The following is a 15,056-nucleotide window of genomic DNA, read 5'->3' on the forward strand; positions in this document are numbered from 1 at the left end:
TAGCAGGAATGTGGGTTCAGCTCCTAACTACCTGCCTGTTCTGCCCGGCACTGGCTCAGAACAATCACGGACCGCTCCTGCTGGTGATTCTGCTGCTGCTTTATTTCACCTCAGATCAACAGAGCCCTTCTTTCACTTTCATGCTGCTCTGACGGGACGGGACTACTGACCTCATGCTGATTGACAGCTGGCTTTCCACTATTAGGTAGCAGGGAGCTGGCTATCAATTAACATGACATCAACAGTCACGCCCCATCAACAAAGCAGAGTGGAAGAGAAGCAACTACCTGTCTGTAAGTTCTTAGGCTCATTAGAAAAAAAATAAAATAGTCTTATCCTAAGTTGGTCATCCAGGACTATTTCCCACTGAAGAGTTACAATTTCAACTTATGGCTGACTGAAGTACCACCGTCTTAACTGAGGGTTGGGGCTTAGCAATATTTTTCCTAATGCAAACAGAGCAGAGTCGGGAGACTTCTGCTGCAGCCAGTTGTCTACAGCCAGATAAAAGGCAGTATCCAGGAGAACAAGGATATGATGTATGTGTTTCTGTGACACACACGGAGATTTATTTAGGTTTCTCAATTCCAATTGTAAAATGACAAAATGCAATAAAAAGTCATTAATAAATTAAAAACGAAATACCTGGTATAATTTTTATGTGCAACATATTTTATGTATAACAACTTACCTGAAATGCAATCTGGGACAGGAATGTCAATTTATCCTTTTCAAAGAGTCCCTGGCTTGTGTAAAGAAATGCAGAGAAGGTAATGCATTCTGTAAGACTGCATACCCTCTCTTTGACATCTTCTGATGTTTCTGCTCTTCCAATGGCTTTATGGAAAACAACAGTAAATGCCTGTAAAATTCAATATAAGAGATCTCTTAGTTCCAGCAAAATAAATAAATATATAATGAATACTAATGAACTTTGTAAACTGTAGCATCACTATCAAGTAGCTCATAAGTGGAACATTGACCATGTATACAACACAGGCAAGCTTCCAGCATATACAGTGGATACAAAAAATCTACACACACCTGTTAAAATGCCAGGTTTTTGTTATGTAAAAAATTATACCATTTCAGAATATTTTCCACCTATAATGTCACCTTTAATCTGTACAAATCCATTGAGAAACAAACAAATAATTTTGAGGGGGAAAATAAAAATAACAAAATAAAATAATGTGTTTGCATAAGTGTGATGTTAGGTGGTTACTTTTGCATCAGTCTGGAGCAAAGTCAACTCTTCTCATGAGTTTTGAAAAGAACTGCTTGCAGCAGTAGGTTGTTCTGAACACAGATGCATATTTTCTACAGCTCTCCTCAAAGTGGGAAATTCACCATTGATCACATAAAGAACTCAAGCAGTGGGAGCTCTGCTGTATACATCACATAAAAGATACTGTGACTGTTGTATATACATCACATAGGAGACACCAAGGCTGCTTTATACATCACATAGGATACACTGAGATTGCTGTATACAATACATAGGAGACACAGAGACTGTTGTATATGACATAAGAGACACTGAGACACGGCTGTATATACAGTGCTCAACATAAATGAGTACACCCTCTTTGAAAAGTAAGATTTTAATCAATATCTCAGTGAATACAAAAACTATTTCTAAAATTTTGACAAGACTGAGTTTCATAGAACATTTTTTTAAACCATAACATAAAAGAAAGATTAAAATTATAACTTTATTTACAAAATCTTCAGTTATACTCAAATTAGTTGATGCAAAAAAATGAATACACCCACATTAAAACTACTACATCTAGTATTTTGTATGACCTCCATGATTTTTAAAGACAGCACCAAGTTTTCTAGGCATGGAATTAACAAGCTGGTGACATATTGCAACATCTATCCTTTTTCCATTCTTCAAAAACAACCCCTCTGGATGGAGAGTGATGCTCAATTTGTCCCTTCAGAATTCCCCATAGGTGTTCAGTTGGGTTCTGATCAGCAGACATTTGGCCACTGAATCACTTTCACCCTGTTCTTCAGAAATACAACAGATGTGTGTTGTGGATCATTGTCATGTTGGAAAAGTGCACGTCTACCAAGGGCACAGATTGATGGCAGCATCTTCTCTTTCTATATAGAGCAGTACATCTGTGAATTTATGATCGCATCAATGCAAAGAAGCTTCCCAACACAGCACTAAATCAGCCCCACATAAGTACACTACCATCACCAAATTTCACTGCATGCACAATGTATTTAGAAAAATGAATTTAGAAAAGTGAATGGTGACTGAATTATGGTGGTGGCAGCATACTTATGTGGGGCTGCATGAGTGCTGCTGTTGTTGTGGAGTTACATTTCGTTGATGGTATCAGAAATTCACAGATGAGCTCTATAATGAAAGATAAGATGCTACCATCACTCCATGCCCTTGGTTGACGAGCATTTTTCCTAAATGTATGCTGAGCACTGTACATAACATAGGATTCACTGAGACTACTGTATATACATCTAAGAGGATACACTGCGACTGCTGCACGCATCATATAGGAGACACTGTGACTGCTGCACGCATCATATAGGAGACACTGCGACTGCTGCTCAAAGTGTACAGGGTGCACTAACTCCACCTACAAAGAACGTGCTGATGCTGCCACTTACCAGTATCAGGACATAATCCTGCATTTCTTACGCCACAGAAGTGTTGCGTAGTGAATGTTACATGCGTGTACATAGAACAGAAAATGTAAAGGAACTGCAGCCCACTAGAGATCTGTCTGAGGGCCGGACTAGATAACATTGTATCGGAGGCTTGTGGTTCTCTGCCCCTTATTTAAAATGATTCTGATTAACTCCATATAAAGGTTAGCTGTTCTAGTGGGATTTCAATCTAACTAAATAGAATTTATTCCAATAAAAATGAAAACTCCATCATTAGAACGAGTATACACACAGAATAAAAACCAACATGTTTCACACACAACATACAGTACAGACCAAAAGTTTGGACACACGTTCTCATTTAAAGATTTTTCTGTATTTTCATGACTATGAAAATTGTACATTCACACTGAAGGCATCAAAACTATGAATTAACACATGTGGAATTATATACTTAACAAAAAAGTGTGAAACAACTGAAAATATGTCTTATATTCTAGGTTCTTCAAAGTAGCCACCTTTTGCTTTGATGACTGCTTTGCACACTCTTGGCATTCTCTTGATGATCTTCAAGAGGTAGTCACCGGAAATGGTCTTCCAACAATCTTGAAGAAGTTCCCAGAGATGCTTAGCACTTGTTGGCCCTTTTGCCTTCACTCTGCGGTCCAGCTCACCCCAAACCATCTCGATTGGGTTCAGGTCTGGTGACTGTGGAGGCCAGGTCATCTGGCGTAGCACCCCATCACTCCCCCTCTTGGTCAAATAGCCCTTACACAGCCTGGAGGTGTGTTTGGGGTCATTGTCCTGTTGAAAAATAAATGATGGTCCAACTAAACGCAAACCGGATGGAATAGCATGCCGCTGCAAGATGCTGTGGTAGCCATGCTGGTTCAGTATGCCTTCAATTTTGAATAAATCCCCAACAGTGTCACCAGCAAAGCACCCCCACACCATCATACCTCCTCCTCCATGCTTCACGGTGGGAACCAGGCATGTAGAGTCCATCCGTTCACCTTTTCTGCGTCGCACAAAGACACGGTGGTTGGAACCAAAGATCTCAAATTTGGACTCATCAGATCAAATCACAGATTTCCACTGGTCTAATGTCCATTCCTTGTGTTCTTTAGCCCAAACAAGTCTCTTCTGCTTGTTGCCTGTCCTTAGAAGTGGTTTCCTAGCAGCTATTTTACCATGAAGGCCTGCTGCACAAAGTCTCCTCTTAACAGTTGTTATAGAGATGAGTCTGCTGCTAGAACTCTGTGTGGCATTGACCTGGTCTCTAATCTGAGCTGCTGTTAAACTGCGATTTCTGAGGCTGGTGACTGGGATAAACTTATCCTCAGAAGCAGAGGTGACTCTTGGTCTTCCTTTCCTGGGGCGGTCCTCATGTGAGCCAGTTTCTTTGTAGCGATGATGGCTTTTGCAACTGCACTTGGGGACACTTTCAAAGTTTTCCCAATTTTTCGGGCTGACTGACCTTCATTTCTTAAAGTAATGATGGCCACTCATTTTTCTTTATTTTGCTGTCTTTTTCTTGCCATAATACAAATTTTAACAGTCTATTCAGTAGGGCTATCAGCTGTGTATCCACCGGACTTATGCACAACACAACTGATGGTCCCAACCCCATTTATAAGGCAAGAAATCCCACTTATTAAACCTGACAGGGCACACCTGTGAAGTGAAAACCATTTCCGGTGACTACCTCTAGAAGCTCATCCAGAGAATGCCAAGAGCGTTCAAAGCAGTCATCAAAGCAAAAGGTGGCTACTTTGAAGAACCTAGAATATAAGACATATTTTCAGTTGTTTCACACTTTTTTTTGTTAAGTATATAATTCCAAATGTGTTTATTCATAGTTTTGATGCCTTCAGTATGAATGTACAATTTTCATAGTCATGAAAATACAGAAAAATCTTTAAATGAGGTGTGTCCAAACTTTTGGTCTGTACTGTACATTCTTAGTCGTAGTATTCTAATTATAGAGTTTTAATTTAGTATTGAAATAAATTGGATGATTTTATCCTTAAAATCTGGAACATTTTAACTTTCCTGCTTTCCTTTAAAGTGAACCTCCTTTTTCTATATCACCTTCATTAGCGATTCTGCCCTCAGTAGCAGTATGGACCATCTGAAGTCTTTACTTTCTCTGAGGTTTGAGTCTCTAGCGATGTACAATCACATTCCAATATACTGCTTTAAAGGAAACCTAGAAGACAGCGTAGCCCTCAGCTGGACTGTGCCATTTTTTGCAAAAACACTAATGCAAACCATTTACAAAAATTATTATAGCACAAGATCCTGCACTAATTGTTCTTGCATAAATGGAGATACACTTTAAGCACATAATTATTTCAACATGTTATTTTCGATTTAGGCCATTTATTGTAGGCCTAGTATACAGCCATGACCGTGAATGGAGGTCAGATGGTAAGAAAAATTTCATGATTGAAAGTTCAGCAAGTGAAAAATTGGGAAGCTACATAAAGACAGTGGGCTGAGAAGACCTACTTACTTTTAGCGAGAACTGGTAAATAGGATTTATTTTACTGAGATCATTCATAACAAAATAAAGCAGTGACGCCCTGGCTGCTGCAGGTCTGTAGTGTTCTCTGGCTTCATTAATTTTTATCTCATTCTCTTTGGCTTCAACCACCTGTCAAATAATAAAGACCCTCGTGAAACCAGAGAGACATGACATTGGTATTTCTGCAAAATGCCTATAAAGAGACCTGGACATCTTGCAAATAAATGTTTCAACTACTTTGAATTTCAATGCAGGTTATCCAAAGAGTGATGACTGAATTAGAAAAATAATTATTTGATCAAGATAAAACTTTTAAAACTTAGGGGCTAACTCTATAAACAGTTTGCACACGCTTCTTAATGAATTTGTCACAATTTACTGTAGCAAACGTTAGATCAAGACTGGCATACAAAACATAACTTGATGAATGGGCCCCATGGTATTAAAATATTGATATTTAAATGGATACACGAATATAATTTAAGCAATAGCCTAGCTGGGAGCTTAAAGGAGTTGGCTGCAACAAATATGCAGTTACCAGCAGGTGTCTGTTGTGCAAATGTCAGGAGAAGTGGTAGAACATCAGACATTGGACGAGGTCATTCAACTCTGGATTAGAGATGAGCGGTGTTCGACTAGAACTGTTCGCCAATCTCAAATTCGAGCTGTTTTGGGCGGTGTTCGAGTCGTTCGACGAACGCGAACGATTTGCAAAAAATTCGGCTGTTCGAGGTTATGTTCGATAACTGTTCGTGCACCAAAAGCGTGTCCTGCATGTCTGGCGCTATTTAGAGCACCAATCATGCAGGGATTGTCTGCCACTCACTGTAATGGCACAGCCATGGTGGTTATGGCATTACAGTGGTTGCCCAAATCGATGGGAACATTGCTCACAGTGAAACATGAAAAGCCGGCAATTCAGCAGCGGCATACACCGGTACCCGACAATTTAGAACAGAAAGTATAGAGTATCACACATAGATTAGATAGATAGAAACAGGTCAGTCACATATATAAGAAGTACAGTGACAGTGTTGTTCACTGTACTTGTCATTTAGTGTTAAAGGATTTATTTAAAAAAATAATAGTGTTTTCATGCACTGTCTCTTTAAAAAAGCCGGCCGGCAATTCAGCATCGGTACCCGACAATTTATAACAGAAAGAATAGAGCATCACACATAGATCAGATACATAGAAACATGTCAGTCACATATATAAGAAGTACAGTGATAGTGTTGATTACTGTACTTGTCATTTAGTGTTAAAATAAAGGATTTATTAAAAAAAAAATTGGCGTGGGGTTCCCCGTAATTTTAGTCTCTAGCGGAGGTTAAGCAGACGGCTGGGGCAAATGTTTGAAACCTGGGAAGAGGGTAATACCCACGGAGCTTCCCAGGCTACTAATATCAGCCCCCAGCTGAATACCTAGCCTTTACTAGCTATTAAAATGGGGGACCCCCAAAAAAATGATGTGGCCCCCCCCCCCCTATTTTAATAGCTAGCAAAGGCTAGGCAGACAGCTGGGGGCTGATATTAATAGCCCAGGAAGGGTGCCATGAATATTGGCCCCCTCCCAGGCTAGAAACACCAGCCGTCAGCTGCCCCAGAAATGGCGCATCCATAGGATGTGCCAATTCTGGCACTTAGCCTCGCTCTTCCCACTGCCCTGTAGCGGTGGCAGTGGGGTAATAGGGCTGGGGTTGATGTCAGCTTATAATGCCAGCTGACATAAAGCCCAGGTTAGTAATGGAGAGGCGTCTATAAGACACCCCCATTACTAACCCCATAGTCAAAGTAAAAAATAAACACAAACACCCAGAATAAAGTCCTTTAATTGAAATAAACACACAATTGTTTAATGTTCTAAATTAAACCATACTTACCATCACGCCCATTCCAGCTGAAGCCAACGATCTCCTGCAATAAAAGTAAAATAATAAAGCAACCTCATCCTTACCTTTCCATGGTTCCCACGACAGCTTCAGCTCTGCTACATTGACATGACAGGCTGGATCGCAGCCGAAAGCTGCCATCCAGCTTGCCACTCCACAGACACTGAGACGCGCAGGCATGCTTGCGCTCCTCAGTGTCTCGCTGTGACGGCATCCAGATGAGCCGAGGTCATGTCCAATGAACTCAGCTCACCTCATGCACGTCACTGACAGCGTGGGAAAATTCTCCTGCGCTCAGCCCTTGAGCAGGAGAATTCTCCCACGCTGGGATGGCATTGAGATGACAGGCTGGATGGCAGCTGAGCACTGCCATCCAGCATGCCATCCTTCATAGACACTGCAGAGCGCAGGCAATTCTCCCACGCTGTCAGTGACGTGCATGAGGTGAGCGGAGTTCATTGGACATGAGCTCACCTCATGCACGTCACTGACAGCGTGGGAAAATTCTCCTGCGCTCAGCGCTTCAGCAGGAGAATTCTCCCACGCTGGGATGGCATTGAGATGACAGGCTGGATGGCAGCTGAGCACTGCCATCCAGCCTGCCATCCTTCATAGACACTGCAGAGCGCAGGCATGCTTGCGCTCTGCAGTGTTTCTGAAGGATGACAAGCTGAATGGCAGCGCTCAGCTGTGATCCAGCCTGTCATCTCAATGCCATCCCAGCGTGGGAGAATTCTCCTGCTCAAGCGCTGAGCGCAGGAGAATTCTCCCACGCTGTCAGTGACGTGCATGAGGTGAGCTGAGTTCATTGGACATGACCTCGGCTCATCTTTATGCCGTCACAGCGAGACACTGAGGAGCACAAGCATGCCTGCGCTTCTCAGTGTCTGTGGGATAGCAAGCTGGATGGCAGCTTTCGGCTGCGATCCAGCCTGTCATGTCAATGTAGCAGAGCTGAAGCTGTCATGGGAACCATGGAAAGGTAAGGATGATGTTGCTTTATTATTTTACTTTTATTGCAGAAGACATTGGCTTCAGCTGGAATGGGCGTGATGGTAAGTATGGTTTAATTTAGAACAATAAAGAATTGTGTGTTTATTTCAATTAAAGGACTTTATTCTGGGTGTTTGTGTTTTTTTTTAACTTTGACTATGGGGTTAGTAATGGGGGTGTCTTATAGATGCCTCTCCATTACTAACCTGGGCTTGATGTCAGCTGGCATTTTAAGCTGACATCAACCCCAGCCCTATTACCCCACTGCCACCGCTACAGGGCAGTGGGAAGAGCGAGGCTAAGTGCCAGAATTGGTGCATCCTATGGATGCGCCATTTCTGGGGCAGCTGACGGCTGGTGTTTCTAGCCTGGGAGGGGGCCAATATTCATGGCACGCTTTGAAGCCTGGGAAGGGGGTAATACCCACGGAGCTTCCCAGGCTACTAATATCAGCCCCCAGCTGTCTGCCTAGCCTTTGCTAGCTATTAAAATAGGTGGGACCCCACGTCATTTTTTTGGGGGTCCCCCATTTTAATAGCTAGTAAAGGCTAGGTATTCAGCTGGGGGCTGATATTAGTAGCCTGGGAAGCTCCGTGGGTATTACCCCCTTCCCAGGCTTCAAACATCTGCTCCAGCCATCTGCTTAACCTCCGCTAGAGACTAAAATTACGGGGAACCCCACGCCAATTTTTTTTTAATAAATCCTTTATTTTAACACTAAATGACAAGTACAGTAATCAACACTATCACTGTACTTCTTATATATGTGACTGACATGTTTCTATGTATCTAATCTATGTGTGATGCTCTATTCTTTCTGTTATAAATTGTCGGGTACAGATGCTGAATTGCCGGCCGGCTTTTTTAAAGAGACGGTGCATGAAAACACTATTATTTTTTTAATAAATCCTTTAACACTAAATGACAAGTACAGTAAGCAACACTGTCACTGTACTTCTTATATATGTGACTGACCTGTTTCTATCTATCTAATCTATGTGTGATGCTCTATTCTTTCTGTTCTAAATTGTTGGGTACCGGTGTATGCCGCTGCTGAATTGCCGGCCGGCTTTTTTAAAGAGAGTGTCTTCTGAGCAGTTTGTCAGCTTTTGGACACCTTTGAAGGTGTTTTCTATGTGTTTCTATGTGTTTTTGTTTGCCTGCCATTGGTTTTAACGGTGTTCGACAAACAGTTCCACGAACATACCGGTGTTCGACGAACCCGAACACTATGGGGGTGGCTCAACACTACTCTGGATCCCCCTTGCTCACAGGCCCCATAGCAGTCAGGTGTCTGCTGTGCAGGTGTCTGCTGTGCAGGTGTCTGCTGTGCAAATGTCGGGAGAAGTGGGAAGAAATCAGGCATTGGACGAGGTCATTCAGCTCTGGATCCCCCTTGTTCACAGGCACCATAGCAGTCAGGTGTCTCCTGTGCAGGTGTCTGCTGTGAAAATGTCGGGAGAAGTGGGAGGACGTCAGGCATTGGACGAGGTCATGCAGCTTTGGATCCCCCTTGCTTGCGAGCCCCATAGCAGTCAGGTGGTCTGCCACCATAAGCAGTATGCACTGAATTAATAGAAGATCAGCACCGATTTGTTCCTTTGGGAATTACCTCCCCCTTGTTAGTGCAACATTCTCTCTGGAAAGCAGACTGAACATGGCCACCAATTGAGGGGCATATTATCAGACATGTCCATCTGCAAGTTTCAGCGAAAAACATTGCACTTGGGAAAACAGAGTATGTGCTATGTTTCACAATGGAGGTGGCTGATGGATTTACCAGGTTACATGCTCCTCCATTAGTAGTCCTATTCAGGACAGGAGCTCATGCGGGCTATGGAAAAAGCTGTACTAATAAGGAGACAGCAGTACTTCATAAAGGAAGAAATCAATGAGGATCTTCTAAAAACTATGGGGCAGATTCATTAAGATGATTACGTCAGTATTCTGGCATAATTACCTTGATAAGTTGCAATATTTTTGCACAATTCGAAAGTTGCACAAAATTGTGACTTCTGATGTTTTCATGCCAGTCCTGGTCAGTTTACCCAACGTGGCTAGGTGTAGCCATATCTGCTTGTCAAATTCATGAAAACTCACTCAACTTAAGTGGCGTAACTCTCTCCAGAAATATACTTGAGTTACTGACTCATTAAAACTGAGAAATGCTAATCTTAATGAATCCTCCCCTATATATTGGGAGGTTGCACATTGTTGTTCTTCCAACACATTTATTAGTACATACAAAATAGCCAGATCATTTAAAATTTTATGCAAGTCAGTACTAAGAGCTAATGCTCTTCTGCTTACTGTCCTTGAATAGTAAAAATAGTTGTACAGGATTAGTCTATGGCTAGTATTCAGTAAATTTGGAAGAGCTGCACCACCAGATACATCCTAAAGACAAGAGTGGCGCTGTTTCAGTGTTACCTCTTTAAATTACTTTTTTCTTTTCACTCTCATCATAAAGATTTCTACTGTGCACCTCCAGGTCTCCTGAATACTCTCCTGCAAGTCATTCAATCCTCCTTGTTCTTCAAGACAAGCATACAATATGTCATACACTTCTTTTTTTTCATGTCCACATTTTACTCCTAGTATTCATATATACAACTCCTAACTCTGCCAACATGTAAGTCTTCTCTGCCTCTTTACATTGTAAGCTGAGGTCAGGGCTGGGGATAGGTCCGATTTCTGTTCTTAGTTTTCAATTTTGCTCTGTTTTGAGTTTTTCTTTGTATATTATTTTCCTCATGCTTTGTACCACGTTGTATCATATCACAAATTATAATGGTCCTACATAGATTTCAGTCTGCTCTAGAAAAACAAAAGCTGAAACCTCGTGGTTATGGGTAACACTGACATTTCCTTAGAACACTTTTTATGCTCATGACCCCTTTTCATTTTGCGATTTCTGCAAATAAGATATGAATAAATTGTCATTTATACGGCAAATGAATAGTGAACAATTACAAGATGTAGACAAGCTACCTTGAGCTGGATTTCGGCAGCTGTGGTTTTAGTCGATTCCAGTTTCTCCACAAGCTCTATGTCACCCAAAAAGTTTCCTTCTGCTGCCGACAGGCGAATCAACAGCTCATCTTCCAGCTGCTTCAGCTCTATCTTGAATTCATTTTGCTGTTTTGTTAGCATGGACTGAGAGGACATGAAAAATGATGTTGAATAACAATTTAGACCCTACACATGTATGAATAACAAGATTGCAAAACATGGCAATCTTAAAAACCTTTGCCTTTCCAATAAGGACAAAGATCTCACAAGTAAAACATGATCAGGATTAAGGCCTCATTCAGATGTGCAAAAATCACGTACGTGTTCTATCCACATACCCATTATAATCTATGGTCCTATTCGTATGTCCGTGTTTTCTTGAAGACCGAGTGGCCCCCCCAAAAAAAATCATGGAGGCATGTCCATTTTTGATCCAAGTCACAGATCAAAATTGCCCATACAAGTCGATGGATCTGTGAAAAATCAACAGCACATACTGCCATCCATATGCAATCACTGAGCTGTCTGTTTTAAAGCACCCCGGTCAGCAGGATTGTGCTCAGTAAACTACAGGCAGTGTCAGGTTGGCACCATTACACTGCTTAAAATGATACCTGGGTTGATGAAATCCGTCTTGTGGTTCACTTTAAGCACTCTAATTGATAGAAGTTTTGCAATTTAGTTATTTTTCATTCCATAAAATCACTTATGAAACTCTGATAACTGACAGAGACCAAACACTGATGAAAATAGGCTCCAAAACACTGATGAAAATTGGACCATTATTTTTTTGTAGCAGAAAAATCACTGACGTCTGCCTGAGACCTATGATACACTTCAGCACTGAGAGGGGTTGTCCACTACTAGGACAACCCTTTCTGAAATACTATATTCCCCCTTGTAAAATAAAAGCATCCTATATTCACCTCCCGTACTGCCGCTATTAAGTCGCTATTCGGTGCTGGGTCTCCTGATGCTTGCATGACATTGAACTGCCACATGAGACCGGCAACCATTCAGCAGCCGCTATGGAGCAGTTGTGTTTTCACTTATTTTGGACGAAGCTTGAGTGCCGAAGGGAGGTATGAGAACTGCAGCCCTTTGGCGGCTGCTGATTGGCTGCAGGGTTCATGTAGCATAACAATGTTATGAGAGCCTCGGGAGACCCAGCGCCAACATCCCTGGAATGGCGGTGGTACGGGAGTTGAATATACGATACTTTTATTTTACAAGTGGGAATACAGAGTAGTAGACAACTATTTTAAACACTGTATACTTGCGGCATTGTCCATAGGTCCTCATGCACCTAGCATGTGAGAACAGAGCATTCTTTGGTATACACGCAGCTGGTAAGCATTGGCATATCATTCTTTTACTATTTAGGAAAGAATTGACGCTATATTTTCTTATTCAGGAGGACATAGTAAAAAAAACTGGAGTCGTTAGTTGACATTTGGAACTTACAGTGACGATAATTCCGAGGCTTGAAAGTATACTTTGTGCAATACTCCAGTCCCAGCATATACAGTACCTCTGATCGGTCCAAAATATAGATGTACATAGATTTGTGTGTCTCTATTTTTCTAATGTGAAAATTGAGCTCTGCTGGAAGCGGAGCCTTCTTAGACCCAACAGATTTAATAAAAATTTTACACAAACTGCATTTCTGGAACACAGACAAACAAGAGACCTGTGCTTCCTAATCCATTTATCGCATTTTCCTTCTGCGTACTCTGGACTGAGACTGGCAATGAAACACTGATTTTATTAACTTTCCCCTATGTATAATAAAGTTCTTTTGTTTAAACAAAATGGACAAAATGTATTTACTCAACCATACTTACTATATAACATTTCCTTTGTACAATGGGGATATATATAATCATTGGTGTCCATAAGCTGCATAAAAGGGACTGTCCAGGTATGTAATATTGATGACCAATATGTTACATAGATCATCAACATCAGATGAATGGGGGTCCGACACCCAAAAAAAAGTGCAGACCAGCTCCTATTTTCTTAAATGATAACTGATGAGCAGTACCCATTCTGCTTTGCTCTGTTCAATGTCTACATCCAGCTGCTGGTGGAGCTAATAACAACTGATCAAGGGGAAGCCGGGTGTTGGACCCCCACTGGCCTGATATTTATGACATATTCAAATACTCCTATAAACTAGAAAGATTACCTGCTAATTCTTGCACTGTAATGATCATTACTTTACCTTCAGGTTCTCCAGATCTGGTCTTTCAATGCTGACCACGTCAGCCAAGAGCTGATCCTCAAGGCCATCTGTAGTAACTGTGAAGTTAATAAGGGTGGTTTGAGCTTGAAGCTCTGGCTTATAATGTGGATTTGCGAGTTTTGTATGAAGGATTAATCGGAAATTCTTGCTGTATTCACATTCTTTGTCGCCTATCTTTATATATCTGTTGAGCAAAACCATTCAAAGATGATTAGTTCATACTATTTAGATACTAAAACAAATTATGGTTAATTATAGAGATCCTCCATGTTGATTTGGATAATTTTTGGACTCTCACAAATTGAATATTTTTCTCACTTTTCCCAGAATGCCTGTAATTTTTTTAATACCCAATAACTCTTGAAAAAAAAATATTGTCATTAGGAAACATGATAAAGAGCTACGTAGAGGAATATAGTATAAAAGATAGACGGAGGATGTTGAATGCTTTAATATCGAAAATATAAAATAAGGTAATGTGACAATTTTGTAGACTGGGTCATTCCTGACGTGGCAATACCAATTACGGTAGGTGTATTTTTTTGTTATCCTGTGTTTTTACGTAAATAAATGTGTTTTAATTGGTGAAACATTTTTCTGTGATTTTTAAATTCTTTTTTTTTTATTTTTAAATTTTTTTCTTAATTTATTTTATTTTTTTTACTTTGTTCTTTTATGGAACATTTTATAATAATAATTTGGTCTAGTACCCTACAATAGTTATGTAGGGTATTAGACCTGTCAGGCCATCGTCCCAGGCAGACTTAGAGGTTATTGTATGACCTCCGGTTGCTAAGACAACCATCGGCTTACCGCAATTACATCACAAGGTTTTACTAATCGTGGCCCTGGCTGGCACTGCAGGAGCTCAGGTATCAGTTATGCAGAGTTCCTGGCAGTGGTCATGTGGGTACAGTTTTTGTTGCCCATCTGACTACCATGATGTAACTGTATGTCATATTGGGGGAACACATTTCCCTTTATGACAATACATATACATCAAATGTCAGAAAAGGGTTATGCCTAATTTCATAGCTAACCACGGCACTGTACCATCCATTTTTTTTAAATAAAAAAAAGCTTTGAAAATGGTTGAAAAAGGAGCAATATTTTTGCACAAAAATTTGTTACAAAATTTGAGACATTTTAGTACCAGAAAATTAGGAAAAAAGTCTAATATTACTCCCAATTTTTTTTTGTTTTCGCTTACTTTACGTGTCTATAGAGAAGCTTTTTGGCCTCTGTTCGGCTGGTATGTTGGGGGTTCTATGTTTATTTAATGCACAGAAGAATGAAGCTGGCTGCCCTATTCCAAACATAGGCCTCCACTAAAAATATAGCAAGTAGTATAGCAGTGTACATGTCTTTTTTTTCCCCAAAATAGATGTTTTTGTGTGCATACTGCATATCTAAACGCAGTATGAGACACTGGAAAATGATCCAGTACCTTCTTTTGATAGGAAAAATAGCCCAACACAATATATAAAGGATTTGTATATCATCTTCATTGGATGTCATGACATAGACATTGCAAAAATAGGCACCTTTGCAATGGATAGGTTGTTTATTTTCTTTTCCGTCCACCCAATAACTCTTTTTTCATTTTACTGTTTACTGTTCGAAAATGTTCAGTGCTTACAAGCTCTCCCTTTCTGAGCTTGCAGCACTGCATTGAGGCTGGCCGGAATTATTGATTGAGATGTTGGTTCCTAATTCCGGCCAACTCACTTGAGCCCTACTA

General features: G+C 40.7%; 1 protein-coding gene and 1 long non-coding RNA gene across 2 annotated transcripts in view; one reads left to right on the plus strand and one right to left on the minus strand.

The window, feature by feature from the left end:
* Positions 1–15,056, minus strand: part of DNAH11 (dynein axonemal heavy chain 11) — a 481,578-nt gene that overhangs the window by 55,684 nt on the left and 410,838 nt on the right. The window contains exons 67-70 of the mRNA XM_073677778.1: positions 13,295–13,499; positions 11,050–11,214; positions 5,162–5,302; positions 692–862 (exon numbers count right to left, since the gene is read on the minus strand). Of these exons, the coding sequence (XP_073533879.1) occupies positions 692–862; positions 5,162–5,302; positions 11,050–11,214; positions 13,295–13,499 (682 nt within the window). The remainder of the gene's footprint in view (positions 1–691; positions 863–5,161; positions 5,303–11,049; positions 11,215–13,294; positions 13,500–15,056) is intronic.
* LOC141265116 (uncharacterized) overlaps positions 1–15,056 on the plus strand; it is a 213,289-nt gene that overhangs the window by 52,614 nt on the left and 145,619 nt on the right. The gene's annotated exons all lie outside the window — the stretch shown is intronic.

Source organism: Phyllobates terribilis, unplaced genomic scaffold (genome assembly GCF_046119375.1).
Source record: "Phyllobates terribilis strain yellow unplaced genomic scaffold, ASM4611937v1 Scaffold_4__5_contigs__length_816908805, whole genome shotgun sequence".
NCBI lineage: Eukaryota > Metazoa > Chordata > Amphibia > Anura > Dendrobatidae > Phyllobates > Phyllobates terribilis.